Genomic DNA, 21,463 nt, shown 5'->3' on the forward strand with positions numbered 1-21,463 from the left:
ACACCTGGGGGAAGCATACTGTGGTTAAGAAAACCATGTGAAAAGAGGCTTACAAAAAACATTTCTCAAAGACTTTTTTTTTTTTTTCTGAGCTACTGTAGTTATTTAACTGAGGCCTCTAGCAGCACATGCACAACTGTGTGGTAGTCAGCAGCAGATGACCCAATAAAGATAACTGACAGAAGTAATTATTATTATTACTTTTTGATTAAGGAGGAAAGATAATTTGTTTTTAGTCCACATCTATAATTTCTCTGTGCTACTTGGGGTGGGAGGAAAGCTCCCTTATAAATACTGTTTCTGAAGAAATACAATGAAATATATAGTCCTCCAATGATACAAATTCTGGAGTATCAAAATCAGCAGGAGCTCTGCTTTTCAACAGAGGAGAGACAAGACTTCATCCTTGCTCGTTCGGTTTCAGAAAACAGTTACTCTGACATGAGGGAATCCGTATTTTTGAAAAGAAAATAATAATTTTTTAAGAAGGCAGTAAAGCAGAAAGTCTTGACTCCATGTGACAGTTCCATGCCAGCAGCCTTTATCTGAGGCAGATGCACATACACTTGTATCCATTCTCCCAGCTCTGGGTTGCCCAAGCTGAGCAGGGTACCCCTATTAACTTCCATGTACTGAATGCACAGCTCTGCCAGTCGTGTGATGGAAGGCTCGGCACCACTGATGATCCTCTTGCCTTGCCCCCGACATAAGTGTCTTTGGCATCTCATGTGGCACATGCCATCTTCTCTGTCCGCAGGGGAAGCAGCACGGCAGTGTTGTCTTTACACACTCCAGAGGGGCAAGTTTATTGGTCAGCCTCCAGCTGCTATATATAAAAATGTAATCCGTTATCCTTGCTCTTGGCTTCTACCTAAGGAAAAACTACATTGCACACCTCTATCAGTATAGAAAAAAATGTACTCTGTAATGCCTAAACAAATATGCTTCCTCAGCTGTGATTACCTATGCTGCACATGTGAGCTATCTAGCTATCTTACTAAATACCTTGAAAGAAGATTACTGTTCAGAACCACATTTGTTTTGCTGCAGTCAAAACAGTGAATGATGTGCTTTTTCAGAATGGGAAGCCAGATGTTATACCCCACTCAAAATATAGTAAAGTCATCCTGTCATTAAATGAAAACATAGGTAGCCTTAATAATCATGTAAACCACTCCAAACTACACTTAAGTCGAAACAGGAGTTAATCGTGCCCAATTTTTACCTTTTGGTGATACTACAAAGTAAAATGTTTTTGGCAAAGCTGTTACCTTTCTTAGTAAGCCAGGCCTCTAGTCTAGGGAAAAATTTTAAATGCACTGCATTTCTGTTGCTTAGAGAAGAAGGACTTTCAGAAAGTTTTACTTGTACACTGGATAATTTCCTCTGTGAATGATTATTTCTTTTAAGGAGACAAGTTTTCTTCAAGGCACCTGGACATACAATTTTATTCATGCAGATACATTAAATTGATTTGTGACAATGAACTATCAAGCCTGGTGTCAAGTCTGAACCTATCTGACTATTTGAGAAAATCCCAGAAAAACAAAGAAATTGTCTCTGGTATAATTCTCAGCTTCCAGGAAAACATCTTTGAGTATTTTTTTTTGTCTTTTTACCATCCAACCAAATGAAAGCTACTGGACTAAATATATAAAGAAGGTAAGACTCCCTTTCTTGATATGAAATGACTATCTTATTTTACTCTGTATTAGCCTGACTAGAGACATGAGAATAACACCACTTAGAAAAGGGAGGAAACAATTTATTCTATTACAATATTCTAATCAAAACCTGAAAAATTAAGGTCTGCTAACTAATGTGCTAAATTCATAAAAACTAGGTTTAGACTAACTTCAATGTATACTGCAGTTTCAGAGTTGTGTCTGCACGAGATGAAAATATTCCTATGTAGACTTCATTGACAATTAAATACATCAGATACTTTACCAAGTAATGATAGACCCGCATAAGAAGAGGCTGTCACAGTCACAAGATTTGTCTTGGATGACACACAAAACAAATTAACATAGAACACCCCCCCCAAAAAAAAAAACCAAAACAAAAAAAGCTCTTTATACTTAATTCAATATGGCTTTTTGCAACATGGCAAAATATTACAGCTTAAAGCAGACATCTCCTCACAGAGGAGAAAAGAATTTTGCAGTCAAATTAAAAGCATTACAGGAAACAAGTAACATGCAGACCCTCTCTGCTCTTTTTGGCCATGATGACACTGCAGCCTAACAAAATCTGGAGAGATGTCTTATTTCTCTTCTAAGTGGTTCAGCTGGACAAGTGGAATGAAGTTCTGTCATAATCAGTTGGGGTCCATTCATAAATATTTACCGTTAAAGAAAACAGACTGCAAAACACTTGATTTAAAAATTTAACTCAGGAATTTAAAATCAAAATCATGTGCCCAAGTCCTGGAAGGAAACATAAGGAATGAAACAAAGTATAACTTAATCTTCATCTATTTCTGGTTTTCTTCTTTATTCCCATCGTCTTTGTGAAGAACAGGGAGAGGATGAGCCTCTGTGTTGAAGACCCAGTGTTCGAATGGAAGAAGATCATCTTCAGAAAACAGCAAATACAAGTACCTGGCAAGGAAAAAAAGCAGGAAATGTGCCCACATCAGGGAATTGAAACTCCAATAGTTTTCAGGAAAACATAAATACCTGATTTCCTTAGATGAATGCATAAATGGAAACAGCTGACTAAACACAAAACACCAGTAAGTGCCAGCATCACAATGATTAGCACAAATGTTTGGGGCGACTCAACTCAGACTGGACTCAAGGGCAATAGCAACTGGAGACAAACAAATGAATGCCTTCATATTGATAGAGGACAAAGAAGTTTAGGCTATCAAGGTTCACTTCACTATCAGTTCACTTCACTTCCATTTCATCCTTGGTAATTTTAGTACATATTGTTTTGATAATATACAACCATTGTAATTTTTTTGCTCCTGAATGTCCATATATATCAAGGTGTAGGAATGAAAACACTGTAGTCCAATCCTGTCTTACTTCTGAGAACAACCTCTGGCTTAGGATTTTTAAAAAAGAAAACTAGCACTAAAGAAGGAGCTTGGACAGCTACTTACTAAGATAGGGTCCATTAAAACCATCAGTAAACAATAAACAAATCCAACATTTTATTTATTGTCCTGATACAAGGTAGTAGCTACTGTAGCATGATACATGATAAGCAGTTTGCTTAGAGATGAAAATCTGCTTAGCAAGTGAAATTTTATTTTTTCTCAATCATCATACTTCCCTGAAGGCTTTTCTTGGTCTAATTCTGATAGGCCAATTATAGTAGAGCCAGTGTGCTATCTCAAAAAAAAATGCCAGGATGTATATAAATGTATTTATGATATTTCATTTACTTGAGTATTACACTTTCTGTTGAAATGGCATGATTGCTTCTTTCTGGTCTTTGCAACTTTCTCTTGCATGGCAAAAAAAAAAAAAAAAGTGAAGAGACCAAGATAAAACTTCCTTTATTTCATTAAAAACTTAGGAGATGTTGATAGATAATGAAAGCTTTTGTTTTCTTTCTTAACAAGCCATGCAAGCTTACCATGCAAGTTGACAACTTTTTTCTCTTTCTGCAGTTTTAAAATTAAAAGTATGCAGTACAAACCTGGTAAGTCCTCTGTCTACTCAATTTGTTTCCGTAGTGTTGGCATATATCATTAGATCCTATCAAAGCTAGGGGATATAATTTCTCAACAAAGACTATCAAGTACCTTTAACAGAAGTAAAGATAATTTACAGACATCATAGAATTTATTTTATTGATATAGAAGGAAAAAAAAAAGAGAATTTGGCTTCTCATCACCTACGAAAAGCTCTACTATTTCAGTCAGATTTTGTTATGTGAATGTCAAGGGTACTAACAATAAATACGTCCCTGTAAAGATGATATATAGAACTACTTCATATTAATGAAAATCAACTTTCTTAACTTACTTGAGTGTCTCTGAAAGGAAGAAACTTTGCTGCACATCATCGTGGCTCTCATGATTGTTATAAACATCCCTAATGCCAGAATAGCCACCATCTATTCTGCAATGTTTTTCCAGTGCCTGAAGAGTGAGAGGAAAAAAAAAGACAGTGGGATTGACAAAATTAATCATCTGACAGTTTTTCTTTGTTTGACATTAAAACTAGCTGCAAAAAAATTATGACAATTTTTTTTATAAAGAGTTGAAAACTAGATAAAGCTCTGGATAGAAATCTCCTTTCTAATTTTACATTTAGGAAGAGAAGCAAAATGATAAATTAATAAAAGAAGTGAACGCAAACAGTTTTCAGAAGGAAAGATATTATATGGATTTTCACGTATTTTCTTTTTCCTCTTTTTAATAGGAATAACAATAGCCTCTCTATCACAGGCTTGTCTATACAGACTTCAGAGATCCTGTCAGATATACCTTTCTTGGTCATATTTTAGTGCTTAAAAATTATTGTGACAGAATTGAATGCCATGGTAAAGACCAGTCTTTTCCTTACCTCTTGTAAGTCGCTTCAAAAAAGCAAAGGCAACTCTCCCATTTTCTATGCAAGTTGTTTGGTTTCTCTTTGCAATTATTTCAAATTTCAATGATATTGGGCTGTGACTGAATTTCTTTTCTGCAGTAAGTATTATTTTTCTTTGATACCTTTCTGAAAAAGCTTTGTCTGTTACACAGGAGTAGATGGAAAGCTAGTATGTGGCTGGATTTAACACAACATATTTTAGATGTAAGAATAAGTTTTTCTTTAGCTGGTTTCCAAACTGTGTATTCAGTTAAAAGGTGTAAAACAGATGACTGATTCGTATTTTACAATAAAAAGGAGCACATGGACCACCTAAAAATATACAGGAATGTTCTATTGTACACCAGGCAATATTGAAGGAGAAAAATTATCAGATGAAGGGTGTATACAGAAGGACAAAAAACATGTACCTGGTGCTGGAAGTGTAGAATGTATATACAGTTATACTATTTAATAAACTTTGCTGCTTTTCTTTATTTTAGACAGGTGTTTGCATTAGAAATGTGATACCTATATGCCTATATATGAGAGATAATTTTAAAAAATATACTGCCATCAAATATCTTATTTGAATACTAGTTTTCTTATTGCTGCTCTTTGTTTAAAAATATTCATTCATCATTTTTCTTTATAATTGACCTATTTAACAAGGTCAAAAGTATTCTTAGCCTCTTCATTTTTCTTATTCTGTTTTATCATAACTCTCTGGTATGATGCAGTATAATAAAGGAGTGAAGAGAATCAAAGATGATTATATTTAAAACACAACTCATTATTCAAAGACAAATCCGGAAAATGATCTTTAGCTCTAAATAACTTCTCAGAATGAAAATGACAGTAAGCATGATGGATTAGTACATTTACTCAGGACCACACTACTATGAAACATGGTGCTTGCTGTGGAGACAGGTATTGGAGCAGCAACTTTGAGGTAGAAATGCCTGGAGCTTTATCAAAACCCTGATGGAAAGATGAAAGGTTCCAACCTCATCAGACAATAAGTTCCTCTGTTTCTGAAGTTATGACAAATATCACTGAAGTGATTACAGATGCTGCACTTCAATCCACATACAGCAAAAAGCTATGAAAAGGCAGCAGATCGGTCTAAAACAAGCAAACAAGCAGAATAAGCATTTTCCTGATGACAGATGGGACTAAAAGTCACTAATAATTACCAGGGTATCCATCACCTCCACCTGCTCTAAAGGCTGTTCAAGTTCTGTGTTTTGCTGTGAGTAGATATCCTAAACGTCCTTGTTTTTGTTGGAGTCCCTGTAGCTATTTGCATATATTTAGCTTGCATGTCAGGCTCTCCACAGTTTTCACTAGAGAGTAAGCTGCCTATTGTATATTTAAAAGGGATTTTTCTCCAGGAGAGATCCTTTAAAATATAACAGGCCTATTTGTCTTTTCTTATGTGTCTTTAGGTTCTTTAATTTTCCTGGACACTTTTACTAAGTGACAAATACACTTAAGTTTAAACAAGTAATTTCCCCTGACTGGTACTCCTTCCCTCTCGTCTACTTCAACCTGCAATGAATTCAAAATGCTGAATCTGTGTCTGGATTCTCAATGTCAAACACAAGATTATGTTTTCCAAGGTACAGCAGAAGGAGAACTTAAACTTGAAGGATAAGGCTATCTATCATTCAAGGAAACATCTGCATCCTAAACAGGGCGTGGTAAAATAAAAGCAAATTGCATTGGGGGTTTATGTGCTCTAACATGTAGTTAGAGTCTTCTTTATGAGTTCATTGTTGGGAGATGCCATATAGGTACCTGAACACACTGCTATGATGTAGACTAAGAAGTTAACTTGCACCATGTTAGCCATCTGGTGGTATCTACTTGATGCAAACGTGAAGCATCTTACCTCTCAAAGCTGCTTTCCACCTAACTAAAGGAACAGGACATTCATGTGTGGTATTAGTATGATAAAAAGGCTCTTGGCTGTCACCCTCCTTTAAGAGGGAATAATGGCCTTTTGTGCCCATGCTTGCAGTTTCAGAGTACAGTAATGTTCACATTGACAGTGGGGTAGTGGTGGATGGGAAGAAACAATCAAACAAACCACTTCCAGCCTAAATTCTTCTATGATTCTATATTGGATATGAGGAAAACTTTCTTCACCGGAAAGGTTGTCAAGCATTGGAACAGGCTGCCTGGGGAAGTGGTGGAGTCACCCCCCTGGAAGTATTTAAAAGATGTGTAGATGTGGTGCTTAGTGACATGGTTTAGTGGTGGATTTGGCAGTGCTGGGTTAATGGTTGGACTTGATGATCTTAAAGGTCTTTTCCAACCTAAATGATCCTATGATTCTAAATACATTTTAAATTAGCAGTTCTCAGAAAATGAGAGTGGCTAAGATCAGTTATGCTAGAGTGATAGAAAACATCAAGCAGAGTGAAAACTGGCTGACAGCCTCAAAGTATCATAAAGGGAAGAAACAAAGGAAGTGTTGTGAATTCAAAATATGTGCCGCATTTATATTGCAGAAGGGGAGACTTTCAAGGGCTAAGCTGATAAAACCTTTCTGACTTAGTAAGAGCAGATATTGCTGTTGGTCATAACTGCATTTTCTCCAACCGCTGAAGTACATACAGCATGATCTTGTACTCAAATTAAAGCAGCAAAGTAGGTTTCCAAAGAAAAAAATGGAGAGGCTAGAGCATGGTTTTTAGTCTATAAAAGTTAGAGAAAGACTCAATAGACTCGTTGGAGAGTTTAAAAGTCGTGACCTAGGACCAGCCTCCTTGTAGTAGAAAAGGGCACTAGGAAATAACCTAATGAGTTCTTATTGCTAGCGTCATGAGTTGAAAATGGACACGAAACACATGAAGGACAACTTTTTTGGGCAACAACAAATGGTCTGATTGTTCCCCCTTTTTTCTTCTTTCAATCTCAGTTTCCTCTTTGTGCAACAGGTGTTGGTAATTCAACCAACCACAGCCAGTGGTCAGGGACTTCCCCAAGAACAAAAAGGTGGAGTGACATGCTCTCTGGTGCAAGAGGGAGCAGAATTTATGAAATAGTTGTGTAAGCTATCATGACACATACTGGAACAAAAAAAAGTACAGTTTCAGGTGAAGCTGTATGGGCTACAAACATCAAGGAAGAAGCAGGAAAAAAACCTTGAAACCTACAACTGACTCTATAACTTCTGTGAAGTTGTAAGATTTGCTTTTGTGAAACACTCAGATGCACATTAGGGCAGTGGAGGATGGGTCTGTACAGAATGGGACCAGCTGCATCTCCTACACATGGGCTGTAATCCACTATGTTAGAGCCAGACAAGAGTAATCACAAGAATATTGAACAAGGAACACATGGGGAGTGCTAAGAAGGTAAATGAGTCTACAAACGTGAAATAAACACAAACAAACTGAAGAACAGGGTAAAGAATAATAATAAGGAAAACATTTCAATTGTTTATAACCATGTTATCAGTGTGGGCAGCAACAATGAGTCAGAAAAAAACATCTCCTGGAGAAGGAACACTTGGCCTTGCTGAAGCCTGGTGGGATGATTTCCATAAACAGCCATTGTAAATATTCCAGTTCTAATCTGCCTGGGAAGATTCCAGTACTAAAATGTGTGCCTATGGGTGGTGTTAACAAAGAAGAAAGTAAGGGAACAGCACTCGAAATTAGAGTTTTTTGGGTTTTTTTTTAAATTGCTTTAGAATCATTAACTTGGAAGCATATTGTTTCAGGGCCGATAGAGCCAACACCTGAGGGAGCCAAATAAAATGTCCTAAATAACTATAGTCTACCTAGCTGAATACAGTGTTGACTGCAGATATGGAATTTCTGTGAATATTCAAACAAGGAGTTAGAGAGTGGAAGTATAGTTAAAGCTAGCAGCTATTCTTTTATGGAAAGCAGCTTTTATCATAAATTTAATTCTACAAGACTATCTAATTGACAATCTTGAAATGCTCTTTTTTCACAACACTCAACAATATCTGCACAACATTTGAGAGATGTTCAGTATCTCACACAGGGAATACCGAATACAATTACAGATCTTAGTTGCTGTTGAGGGAGCCAGGTAACTGGCAGACGTCATGTTGCAGCCAGGTATATGGAGTCATAACCCAGTAACAACTCTCTGGTAGGGTCCCTCGGGGATGAGAAATTGCACGACACAAGTCTACACGTTCTTTCCTTAGTGTAGAGCAACATTCTACAACTAGCGGTGTAGGCCCATCCGAGAAAGTTATAATCGTACACTCCTAGAAACAAGAGGTGTTGGGCAAACTGACAAACACGATGTTTTTGAAATCCTGGAAAGCAATAACTCTGCAAAGGAGAGGTCACTGTGAACAAAATACTGCACAGAGTTTTGCTTTCTTTTTTTTTTAACTCTATTTTTCTTAAGTATACAGAGCAGCAAAAATAATGTTCTTCAGCTTCCTGTATCTCCTATAAGACCTCAGTCTGCTTAGAAATTCCAAGGTAAGAGTGAAAGAGATAATTCAGCAAGGGCAACATCAATGTGAGGAGAAAATAAGTGAACTCTGGAAGTATAATAAGGACCCACACCTGGAGGATGAAACATGGTAAATTCAAAGGCTCTCATCTCTAACAGTAAGCGTGATTAACCACTGAAATAGGGAAATTACAGATTTGGCAAGCCAATTTTAGCAGTATAGACTAGCTGCCCTCTTGGGAGGCTTGTGCTACAGAAACACAAATAGCTAGGTTCAGCATAACTGGTTGAAGCTCAAAGGCTAGTGGGACACAGAAATTTAAATCCAGAAGATTTAAATAACTTGCTGTTACCATTAATGGAGTTCAGTCCAGATGACTTAATGCTTTTTGAAAGTGACCCATTTTTCAAATGTCCAGTACTGTCTAGTACTTCATCTTGGCCTTCATCACCTTAATTAAAATCACGTTCATACAATTACTGTTGAAAATACACTTCATAAAACTTATTTCCACGTCCAAATTTGACACATTTGCACTTTCTATTCATATGCAGCAATACTCAACATCTTGAGCAGTACATCCACATATGACCCGGATCTGAGAAATATTTAAGGAGAAATCACAAGGTATTTTTCTAATATACAATACCAGCAGCGTTTGGTTTTGTCAGAATGATCTTAGTTCATCTATTTAGTAAATGAATCTCTGGAAATTTGAGTTGATATTACAGATTTTAAAAAAATATTTACTCTCTAACTGCTAAACAATATCCAGATCTCATTCAATAGCTCACTTAATGAGATGTTAGGATTTAATAAGAAAAAAGTCCAATAGAACATTACCTCTACAGCTTCCCATCCCCACTGCCTGTACTTTGGGTCATGAGTGAGTCGCCACATGTACATGTAGGTTTCTATGACTTCTGGTCGTAGGATGTAGTATTTTTCATTTTGTCTTGTAGCAATGGCTTCAACACCACCATCAAATCTGAAGGCTTCTGGTCCCAGTTTCATGCCTAACCAATATAAAAACACATGGTAAAATAAAGGCATTAAAAAAGGTTTCAGATTATGTAACCTACCAAATCAGCTATCCTTTCAACGTGGCACAAAGCCAGGTTACCCAAAAGGTAATTTCTGAAAGATACTGCAGCACCTCCTGGTTTTAATATTTTGTAAATAATTCAGAGTAGGAGAGAGCTGTTCTTCATCAATGCCTTAAACAGCAGCTCCAGTTTGAACAGTGACGTTAACGTTTGCATCCTGGAAGAATTCATATAACTAGCAACATGTGAAATTTTGCCTAAAAGACGAGGATATTTACTTTTCTATATCAAAGTGGAAAATACACTCTGGGACCTACAGTGCTGCCAGTGTTACTTGTATAAGAAGTTGAAAGATTCCAAAGAAATTTCCTGCATAGAAATCCACTTTCTTTATGCAATTCTATTGTTTGCAGCGTTGTACCAACAGAACCGAGAATAAAATAACTTTTTTGTGCATAAAACATGATTAACAGCTATATTGATGCATAAATGAACAGGCTCCCTCTCTTATTTGTATTTGGCTATACAGAAATTGCCGAAGTGGAAAAAAAAGCTGTCTTGTTATTTACTAGAGTGAGTAGGTACGATTCAGGTGCACAGAAATTATTTATGAAACAGAGCAGCCATTCTTAAAGTAACTCTCAGAGCAAAGCAGCGTTTGCTCAGAAAGGACAAAGGGTTCTCATCATCATCCAACTTTCATTCAGCATTACAGAAACATACCGATGGCTGTCTTCACGAAGTCAAACTGTGAAGCTAAACCCTACAATACAGTACTTACTTGTACGGTCATAGGATTCATGGCAAGTCCTAGCAATTTCAGCACCAAGCTCGATGTGGTGGCCCGTCTTGTCATTAGGTGCTCCATCTGCTCCAAGAGCAAACATGCCTCCAGCAAAACAAGTGAGATGTCCCATCTTGTGTTCAAGCAGTCCACCCTTCCACTCAGCAATGTATGTCAGCCCCCCGCTTGATTTGCGAATGAGGTGGGTCTCTATGGCCTGCAAAAGTACATGATTTCAAACCCTTTGGTACCATTTGGTAAAGTATCGAGGACAAAGACAAAGTTGTCGTGTATGCTGGTTGGTTTTTCTCACTATTGACTTTGCTTATAAAGTGAAATGGATAATAAGAGCTAGCATAACCTCGAAGTGCAGCCACACCAACACAGATTAGCATACATCAGTAATGGTGATTAATTTTGCTACAACTTTGAGCAATTTGCACAGTACATTTTATAAAAATATTGGAAAAACCTAAAAAATACAATTCCGTGTTATAATTCCTTATTCCTTTCTACTTTGAGCAATTTCAGGTAATTTCACTTTTAATGGTGATTAGCCATCACTTCAGCTTCCACACTTCCCATTGTAATTCTGACTTAAAGGATGTGGTTATTGATACAATTTCACGTCAATTATATGCAGACATAACTCATATTCAAAACACTTGACTCAGTGAGTGCACTGAATGATGTTAGGCCTAACATCTGAGTCTATATGGTGTTTGCAAAGTCCAATGAGTTTTTCTCCCCAGACTGAATTACTCTGTAGTTATCAATCAAGAATAGGGCCTGGAAAAAAAACTAAGCAAAATAAAAGCATTGCCATTAGCAATGTACAGTCACTGATTACAAAATCCAGGAAAACAACCTTATGAAAAGAACAGAATTAAAATAATAGAGGAGATGCAGAAGAGCACATTAATTAGAAGCCCACCCAGAAAGCAAGCTATTACTCTTTAAAGTGTAATGGAGAGGAGATGAACAACGCTATCATACATTCAGTTATCCAGCAGTATTCTGGTTTATTCTGTTGAAATCATAAGATCCAGAAACACTACTTGACATGCATTATACAAGAGAAAAAACATGAATAAAATATCAGTACAGAGAACTATTAACAAAAAAGCCAGGATTAAAAAAAAAGCCTTGTAACGAGAAGGTATTGATTGCAGTTATTTCTTCCCATTTAAACAGCTGTAAAGTTTGTTTTTATAAGCATGAAAAATCTTCTCTAAACTAGAAGCATCAGCAGAATAATTGTACAAGTTTTACTTACTAAGTAGTTGTTTTGTGCCAGGAATATCACATTGAAAACTACTCTTTGTTTCCCACCAATATTAGTGCAAAGCACTTAGTAAGGATGTTTTCTGCCCACCTTCAGACCCATCATTGGCTCAGAAAACTCCTTCCATTCTGTTCTTACCTCCTTGATTGTACGTTTTTAGCACTAGTACCTACTGAAAAGCATACCTAAATGTGAAAGCAGCAGTAAATAATGAAAAGTCCTGTACTTTAAACAAATCCTGCATAATTTAATCTATTAAAAGAGGAATTAAATATAAAAGGGGAAAGGTGGGAAAACAGTTTCCTTAAGCATCCAATCCACAGACCCCACTGTGGAAGATGAATTACAGAGGCTGAGTTGGTGTAGAGCTAATTGGTGGTCGTGTATTCCAAGTGCATACAAAAAAGCTTTTCTGTCAGGTTGGGAAACTGGTTGTGGAACACCTAGGTACTTTTTTAAAAAATAATGTCCTTTAAAACATGTCTTTTCCACTCACTTGGGTATAAATTATTTGAATTTATAATTGAACAATTCACAGAACAGAGTTCAAAGAACCTGCTACAAAATGTATTAACGCATAAACAGGCAAAGTTTATGAGACGACAGAAATAATTGGAAAACTTCCATAATCTTTCAGAGTGCTATTTACATTTTTATTAAACGTTTTATATTTGTAATAGAATGACTTATTGTTAAAAACACACCGCAATTTTGTGGGAAATAGCTTTCAGACTACTTACGCATTCTAAAAAATAAGCTACCTAAAACCAAGTTCAGAAGTGAAAAACTTTTAATTTAATTACATTTTATTAAATCTTTCAGCATGCTATGCCTATGTCACCAAATCAACAATTCTGGCAATAGTTGATGACTCTACTGGTCACTTAGCTGTTGAGTCAGAATTTATTTTAAAATATAAACAAATTTAAAGATAGATTGATGACTAAATTTACCTGTATTGCAATTTTATTGGGAAAGAATTAATAAAAGCCAAAATGTACCTGACAGAAATAAGAGTAATCATGCACCTTCAGAACTATAGTAACTAGACCAGAGTAGATTCTTGTAGTATGAAAATGGATTTTGCAATACGAGTAAGTCTTTCAGAGTATTTTTCCCCTCTTTTGGCTCAGGATTAAAGTTCAAGCTGAAAAAAGATGACTTCCACTTGGGAAATTTTAAAATTATTCTAAGAAACTGCTGTTAAGAAACTAACAAACTGATGTTAATTGATGCTAAGAATGTCACAAAATAAAAATATATTTCCAAATTAATTATTCATATTTAGTAAAGCAAATCATCTTGTTCTTATAAATGGGCCCTATTAAGAACTAGTACATATGCCTATTTAAAGTTTTTTTATTATGTAAGCGTCTTATGTAAAGTTATTTTTATTAGGTAATTATTTGATATATTAACGGCTCCCAGATTGCCTTGTCATACTTTGTACAACCATGGGGCCCTGGGTGCTAGATAATACCTATACCTATGTATAGACCCTTATTAACAGCATGCTAGGTAACTAATCATTTATACCTAGAAATGAAATCCAAATAACCTTCCACATGTACAAACAACCTTCAGAGGCCCTAAGCCCAAGGGTGCTGAACTTGCAAGTCCATCAGCACTCAACAAAGTCTTATTCTGGAAGACAGGAAAACAAATACTGTAACGTGGTGAAGGCTAAACTTTGTCTGAGTTTATATAAAGTTACGAAGTAATAACAGTTTGGAGAATTTACATGATCTAAGCAAACTGACCTCAACCGAACAGCTTTCGTAAAGCATGAAAAGGCAGTGGAGCGTCCCCTCCCAGAGGGCCAGTAGCTCTTTTTGTGCTACGGGGTCGTGCACCAGCAGAGCTCACAAAACCACTGCCAGGGAGCTTGCAGTGTGACTGTCAAAAGCTTCTACTAAGTCTAATAATTCTACTAAATCTAATTTCTTCATGGGCCATTTTCGGTCTGAGCTAGACAAACTGTTTTCGTCAGAAACAGGATTCCCTTCTCTCATGACTATTCATCTACACTCCTACTGACAACAGAGAGATTAGCTGCTTGCCCTGAAACAATGTTCACCAAAGGCTTGCTAATGAATTTGCAGTATCAAAGGTGCATGAAGTTTGGAATAATTCCAGCACAGCATAGAAGTTTCAGATTATAATGAACTTTTTAGGTATGTTCCTGTTGTTTCAGCAACTCAACATTTAAAAAAACAAGTTACCTTCGTAACAAATCAGCATATTTAGAAAATATAAAAAATTTAAATGCTTTTGATCGTAACCATGCATAAGTACAAGATATAAAAGAAAATCCCCAACTTTAATGATCGATGAATGCATTCACTGAAATTATGAATTCCTGTATCAGTAACAAGATTTGCAGCATTAAGACATGTGGTAAAACCTCTCTTTCCCCCACAAATCCCACCTCGCTATAGTTTAATGTCAGAATTTACTTTCAAATATTGTTAAAGCACTACTTCTATAATAGGAAAGTGTTTGTATAATGCATTAGTATAATAAAGTATTTTCAGAGTAAAGAATAAACAAAAATCAGTACTCTTTCAATTATCGATTCTGAATCTATACCCAAAGTACCAAAGCCTTCTATCATCCATCTATAGGAAAAAACCTGCTATTCAAATTTTTGTGGGTTTTTTTTTTTCCTTGTTATACTAAAATGGTATGCACTTCTGTGAGCAGCACATCAAAATATTTTTCAGTGAGAGTTTCACAAAGGTTGTAAGTGCCATCAGGCTGGACTGAACTTCCTGAAAGACACTTTTTAACGCATTTTTTAAATAAGCTTGAGGTCCAGAGCAGGATTAAATCACTAGCTGGAATACATGGGCAATTGTTTTAAGTATAAAAAAACTTGAATGTGAAGTTGGGAAAGTACTAGGATAAGGAAGAAATACTATCAGTTTAAATGAAAATATAATAAGGGTCTCTGAACTTGAGCAGTAGGATGAAAAAAGGCAGGGCTACAATCCCATAATGAAATGCTACTTGCTATCTGCAGTGCTGTGGGCACAGTTCTGGCAGGGAAATTGAGTTCCTAAAACAAGTTTTTATAAAAATAGGTAGTAAGGTAATGAAGATCCACCCAAGTGAAAAGCTCTGTTTGGTAGAATTAATTCTGAAATTCATACTTAGAATAAATTTACTTTTATTTTGATATAATGATCTACACACTTAAAAAAGGGACACGTTTGTTTGAATTGCAGCTCTATTACAGCCCGGTCCCCACCTACGAATAATTCCTTCCTGCACTACTTGCAGATCAAGTGGTTTCATATTTATCACTATAGAGATTATTATTTCATTTTACCTAAATGAACATTCTCAATATAAACTAAAATAAAATATCTGAAAATAATCAAAAAAGCTTTAAAAATGTGGTCTTTGATTACCTGAAAATACATTATTGATGGATAATTGTTTGAAGCTGGTACAGTTTTTCTTTTAAGTAAATGGAAATTTCATGTTGCTGTTTTCCAGAATGTATTTCTGCAATTCAAATAGCAATTTCTTTCCTTCTGTCAAGGTAAAGCAGAGAGACTGTGCAACATAAAAGGTTGCAAAGAAGAAGTGGCTGCAAATGTGTGTTCCCAAAGGGAGCAATAGCAGATGTTACCTGGGAGTGACCAAAAAAACCAAAAAACAAAAAGAAGGAAAACCAAAAAACAACAACAAAAAAACCCCAAAACAAACAAACAAAAAATTGAGACAACCTGACTTTAGCCTCTACTAGACAAAAAGGGGGAGGAAGGAAGGGAAACTAAAGGAAAATAAACATTTGCCAGATATTTAAAGAAATAAATTTACTACATATAAAGCTGATACGGCGTATGGTTTGTCACATACCTACAAGCTCTTACAGCCAGACTAACTTTTATGGCTGATACAGTTCCTGGCAAGTTGGGGGTTTTTTTGGTGCTTTTATGTGAGGTTCTGCTTACAGTCCTCACTGCAATAAAGCCTTTAGCTAAATTACTTTTTTTTTTCATCTTGTGGGAAATTATTGCTTCTACACAACAACTGTAAAAATGCTTGAGCACTCAATTAGAAACACTAACAGTCCCTTTTATGGTTTGAATTGTGACTGAAGAAGTGCACCTTGTATTACTCCTGGCATCTTTCTCATGAGTTTGCACGTTACAATTATGCCCTTACCTATCTGTCACATTGGAAGAACTGCAGTTAATGAGACATTAGGAATTGTTTAGGTTACAGGATTGCAAATTGCACACATGTGAAATCTCTGTTATTGACAGCCCAAAAGAGAAACTCTTCAGTTTTTCCCAACCTGATTTCCTCCCCCCCAGCCCCCGTCCTCTTTCTTAAGGCGATATATTTTGTGTTGTGTGCTTATCAGCCTGCTCCTTAGCCTTTACCTTATACTGCCACTCCTTACCCCTGAAAAATGAAGCAGAACCGGACCCTCCTAATAAATCACTCATTTCCCTCCTTTAAGCTTTTTGCACAGCTTTAATGCTGTCTTCACCACCCCCTTCTTCCATCCCTGACTTGGCTTTGTGATTGGGAAGTCCTTCGTTTACTCTTGGAGTTGTTGAGGATGTTGAACTGGATTGCTTACAGAGGAACATAAAGGATACCGAACTGAAGTCATCTCACTGTTCAAATGAGTTAAAAAAAAAAATCAACAAGCTTATTTTTAATAGAGGGTACTCTCTTGGTGGATTATGCTGACAAGTAAAAAAACTATTAACAGAGATGCCTACAGAGCACAGATGGAGGCTTCTCGGGAAAAATGTTCTGTACCTCAAAGGTGCTTAATTCAAAATGAGCCAGAAAAAAGTTAACTCTGCTAAAGGAGCAGGGATAACAAATTACAAACCTCGAACTGCAATGTAAAACTGTACTTCTACTTCCTCTAGCACTTAGGCATTTTACCTCTCCTTTTATAACAACTCTTTAATTATGATTAATGAATTTCAATGACTTTCAACGACTACTGCTATTTTAACAACAAAACCCAGGTGTTTCATTTCCCACCTCAAGATGTCACTGTGGCTGGAGATAAACTGTCTTGCAAGTCATAGTTACACATTTCTATACCTTAATAAATTTGAAACTTCAAAAATATGATCCTAGTTCTAAATTTCCAGGGTTTATAATGTTTGTTTTGGGGATAATTACAACTCTGCAGGCTTCTTTACAACAAAGCACTATAAATTTTCTCAGTCCAAACTTTTAATATATTTTTCTTCCCCTAGGAATCTTCTTCGTAAACAGCGTTTTGATGATTTCAAGCAACAGTGAGCATGAAAGAGAATTCTACCATGTGATATTTCCAATAATTCAAAGATGTATAATGTCAATTGCTTACTTATTTATTTCAGTATTTATAGAATGCACCAATATATTTTATTGCTTTGAAACAGCACACAGCAGGCAGGTCAGGATTATTGTGGTTTTGCATATTGTTTTTAAGCCAATCGCCTGTTTTCTTGACTTTAAGTTACTTCCCTCGTGTTTTCTCTGTGAGCTGATCTAACGCAACAGCTACTTTTCTTCAGCAATCTCCATAATTCATCAAATTTATCCTTTATCCAAAATTCCAATGAGTTTATTAAGAAAAGTTTAAGATCTGCGTTGTTCCATTATTACAGCTGTTTTGGAGACGGCAGAAGAACACTGCACTTCTATTTTTTAAATTTATATTTATTCCCTGATTGTGTTTTCTTAAATGTCATTCATACATGTTTTAAATATGTATTACAAGATGCATGAATCATGTGAAAGCATACTGTCAGAAAAACTAGGATGGAATACGAAATTCAAGCCCTTGTTGCAATTTATTTAAATACTTCTGCCAAAGAAAAGTGGCATCTTCTTACCCTGAGGTCCTCACTGCTTACTAAATTGTGCTTTGAAAATCAAAACCTAAATCTGAACACTGAAGAACTTTCATTTGTTTAAACACAATATATAAGAAACATTTGGAAAGTAGTAAGGCATTTACTGCTTTTGGACTTAAGATGTGTTATGCAGACAAGCTTACATGTGAGATGAAATCTGAATGCTTACAATGGAGATGCCTACATTTTTAAAATGGAAACACTGACAAACATTTAACTACTATGATACCTATCCATCTAATCACTAGGAAGACGATTAAGTTCTAGGGGAAAACTGATAATTTACTTTTGTCTGAAAATCTAATTATGTTTTTTTCCCCTCTTTATAGATTTATTAGTGTCTCTAAGAGCACCAATGCTCTTTCACTAAATGTACTTAATGCTGTCACCTACCTGAAGGCTAGATTTATTCATATTCTTAAAACAGTATTAATGGAATGGCATGAATCAAAGCAAGTCACTCTCAAAATGTTACATTATGTATTTTCTGAATGTTCTAGAATATCTATCCCTCCTGACAAGCTTTTTTGCTGTCAAAAAAAGGAAGCTAAAATAGCATGAGTAGTAAGGACATGGCTGTTCTGAGTGGACAATTTCTCTCACAGAATTTTTCTAGTTAAACTCCTTAAAGAGTTCTAACAACATTATAGCTTGCTGTTTCTCCTGACAGCCCATAAACAAGCAAACGTTTTAATAAGTACTTCGTATAATACAAAACATATGACATTGTGCAGTTATAAGTAAATTAACAATTTAAAAATCTGCAGAAGACTGTCTTTAGTCTTGGCTTTCTGCAAGCAGTTGTAGAGAGCCTCAAAACTCCTGTCAAGAGGGGAAATACAGTGAAGAGAATAAAAACATCTAGAGTCCTCTGGATGTTCTCACTGTTAAGCCCAATGAATCTTGTGTTCCTACATAATACAGCTATACTATCGCTACGTGCAGAACACCAGTGCAGCTGGGTGATATTTTAATGACAGCTGACAAAAAACATAGATAAACTGCCTGTTTATTAATTTTTACACATTTAAGTTACAGACACTACCCTTCTCCAAAATGTATACACTGGGAAGGCTAGGTCTGCTGCACCAACTGTTTCATCCCAAAGACCCGCTTGTCCAGGCAGACTTTTCCTATTATGTATTCTCTTGAATGCCAAGAAATGCTCAAGTATTGAATGTTCAATTCACTAATATACTTTTGGCTTTACCCAGTATGACAAACTATTCTAATTGAGTTGTTGCAGTTCTGTCATTGTCCACATCAGTTATGTTGTTTTTCAGATCATTGCAATCGCTAAGCAAACCACTTCAAGCAACTTAATGGAAACTGCAATCAGCACAGAGCAGCCACCAGACTGTCACCACAGTTAAACAGACCCTCATGAAAGTCTGGAGATGAAAAGGGCCTATCTGCCAATATCATGTTTTCAGTTTGCTAACACTTTGTTCTGTCCCTCATTTCAAGGAGAAAGGAGTCTACATGGCTTTATTTTATTTATCTGAAAGGCTGAAATCTCAACAGCTCGGAAAAATATTCACTACTTAATGCTGACCATCAAATACGTTAAAAAAAATCCCAAGCAAAATCAAAAACATAAAGGTTCCTTTGGCAGAGTACAAACTGAGTATATCAAGGCTAGTCTCAAAAGTTAGCAATATGCCAAAAACATATTATAAAAGATTAAAGAGTGACCCTATATATTTTCTTGTTTGAATACTCAGAATCCTGAGACCAAAAATTACTTTTTCCCCTTTCGATATCCACAAAAGGTTACTGCATTCCTTAATTGCACAACCCAGCCTAGCAGCAGGCTTTCAGGAATGCTGTTGAAATGACAGAATTGTTAAGGTTGGAAAAGATCTTTAAGATCATCAAACCCAACCATCAACCCAACACCACCATGCCCACTAAACCATGTCCTGAAGTGCCACGCCCACACGTTTTTTGAACACTTCCAGTGATGGCGACTCCACCACCTCCTTGGGCAGCTTGTTCCAATGTTTGACCACTCTTCCCGTGAAGAAATTTTTCCTAATATCCAATCTAAACCTCCCCTGGTGCAACTTGAGGCCATTTCCTCTCATCCTATTGCTGGTTACTTGGGAGAAGAGACCAACACCCTTGTCGCCACAACCCCCTTTCAGGTGGTTGTAGAGAGCGATAAGGTCTCCCCTCAGCCTCCTCTTCTCCAGACTGAACAACCCCAGTTCCCTCAGCCACTCCTCATAAGACTTGTGCTCCAGACCCCCCACCAGCTTTGTTGTCCTTCTCTGGACACGCTCCAGCACCTCAACATCCTTCTTGTAGTGAGGGGCCCAAAACTGAACACAGGATTCAAGATGCAGCCTCACCAGTGCTGACTACAGGGGCACAATCACCTCCCTACTCCTGCTGGCCACACTAGTTCTGATATAAGCTAGGATGCTGTTGGCCTTCTTGGCCACCTGGGCACACTGACGGCTCATGTTCAGCCAGCTGTCAACCAGCACCCCCAGGTCCTTTTCCTCCAGGCAGCTCTCCAGCCACTCCTCCCCAAGCCTGTAGCGGTGCATGGGGTTGTTGTGACACAAGTGCAGGACCTGGCACTTGGCCTTATTAAACCTCATACAGCTGACCTCAGCCCATCCATTCAGCCTGTCCAGATCCCTCTGCAGACCCTTCCTACCCTCCAGCAGATCAACACTCCCACCCAACTGGGTGTCATCTGCAAACTTACTGAGGGAGCACTCGATCCCCTCATCCAGATCATCGAGAAAGATATTGAACAAGACCAGGGCCAAAACCGAGCCCTGGGGAACACCGCTTGTGACCGGCCGCCAGCCGGATTTAACGCCATTCACCACAACTCTCTGGGCTCGGCCATCCAGCCAGTTCTTCACCCAGTGAAGAGTACGCCTGTCTAAGCCATGAGCCACCAGTTGCTCCAGGAGAATGCTGTGGGAGACGGTGTCAAAGGCTTTACTGAAGTCCAGATAGATGACATCCACAGCCTCTCTCATCCACTAAGCGCATCACCTTGTCATAGAAGGAGATCAGATTGGTCAAGTAAGACCTGCCTTTCATAAACCCTGTGACAGGACCTGATCACGCGGTTGTCCTGTACATGCCACGTGATGGCAATTCAAGATAATCTGCTCCATAAGCTTCCCCAGCACCAGGGTCAGGCTGACAGGCCTGTAGTTCCCCATATCCTCCTTCTGTCTCTTCTTGTAGATGAGCATCACATTTGCTAACCTCCAGTCAACTGGGACCTCCCTGGTTAGCCAGGACTGCTGATAAATGATGGAAAGTGGCTTGGCAAGTTCCTCCACCAGCTCTCACAGTACTCATAACTGGGTTAACTGAAAAGAGTGGGATGGTTCCTGACCTGGGTATTTGCAAAGACTGACAGATTATTCTATGGTCAGTTACATCCTCAGCATATGACTAAAATCTGAATACATGTTTGTTCTGTAACTAAATGTTTCATGCTGTC

General features: G+C 37.2%; 1 protein-coding gene across 1 annotated transcript in view; it reads right to left on the bottom strand.

Annotated features, from left to right (window-relative positions):
* Positions 1-2,476: 2,476 nt before the first annotated feature.
* Positions 2,477-21,463, bottom strand: part of MAN1A1 (mannosidase alpha class 1A member 1) — a gene marked incomplete at both ends in the record, with an annotated part of 150,414 nt that continues 131,427 nt past the window's right edge. The window contains 4 exons of the mRNA XM_081998198.1: positions 2,477-2,603; positions 3,984-4,099; positions 9,829-10,001; positions 10,813-11,032. Of these exons, the coding sequence (XP_081854324.1) occupies positions 2,477-2,603; positions 3,984-4,099; positions 9,829-10,001; positions 10,813-11,032 (636 nt within the window). The remainder of the gene's footprint in view (positions 2,604-3,983; positions 4,100-9,828; positions 10,002-10,812; positions 11,033-21,463) is intronic.

The sequence above is a fragment of the Phaethon aethereus genome (genome assembly GCF_964289735.1).
Source record: "Phaethon aethereus genome assembly, chromosome: 3".
Lineage (NCBI taxonomy): Eukaryota > Metazoa > Chordata > Aves > Phaethontiformes > Phaethontidae > Phaethon > Phaethon aethereus.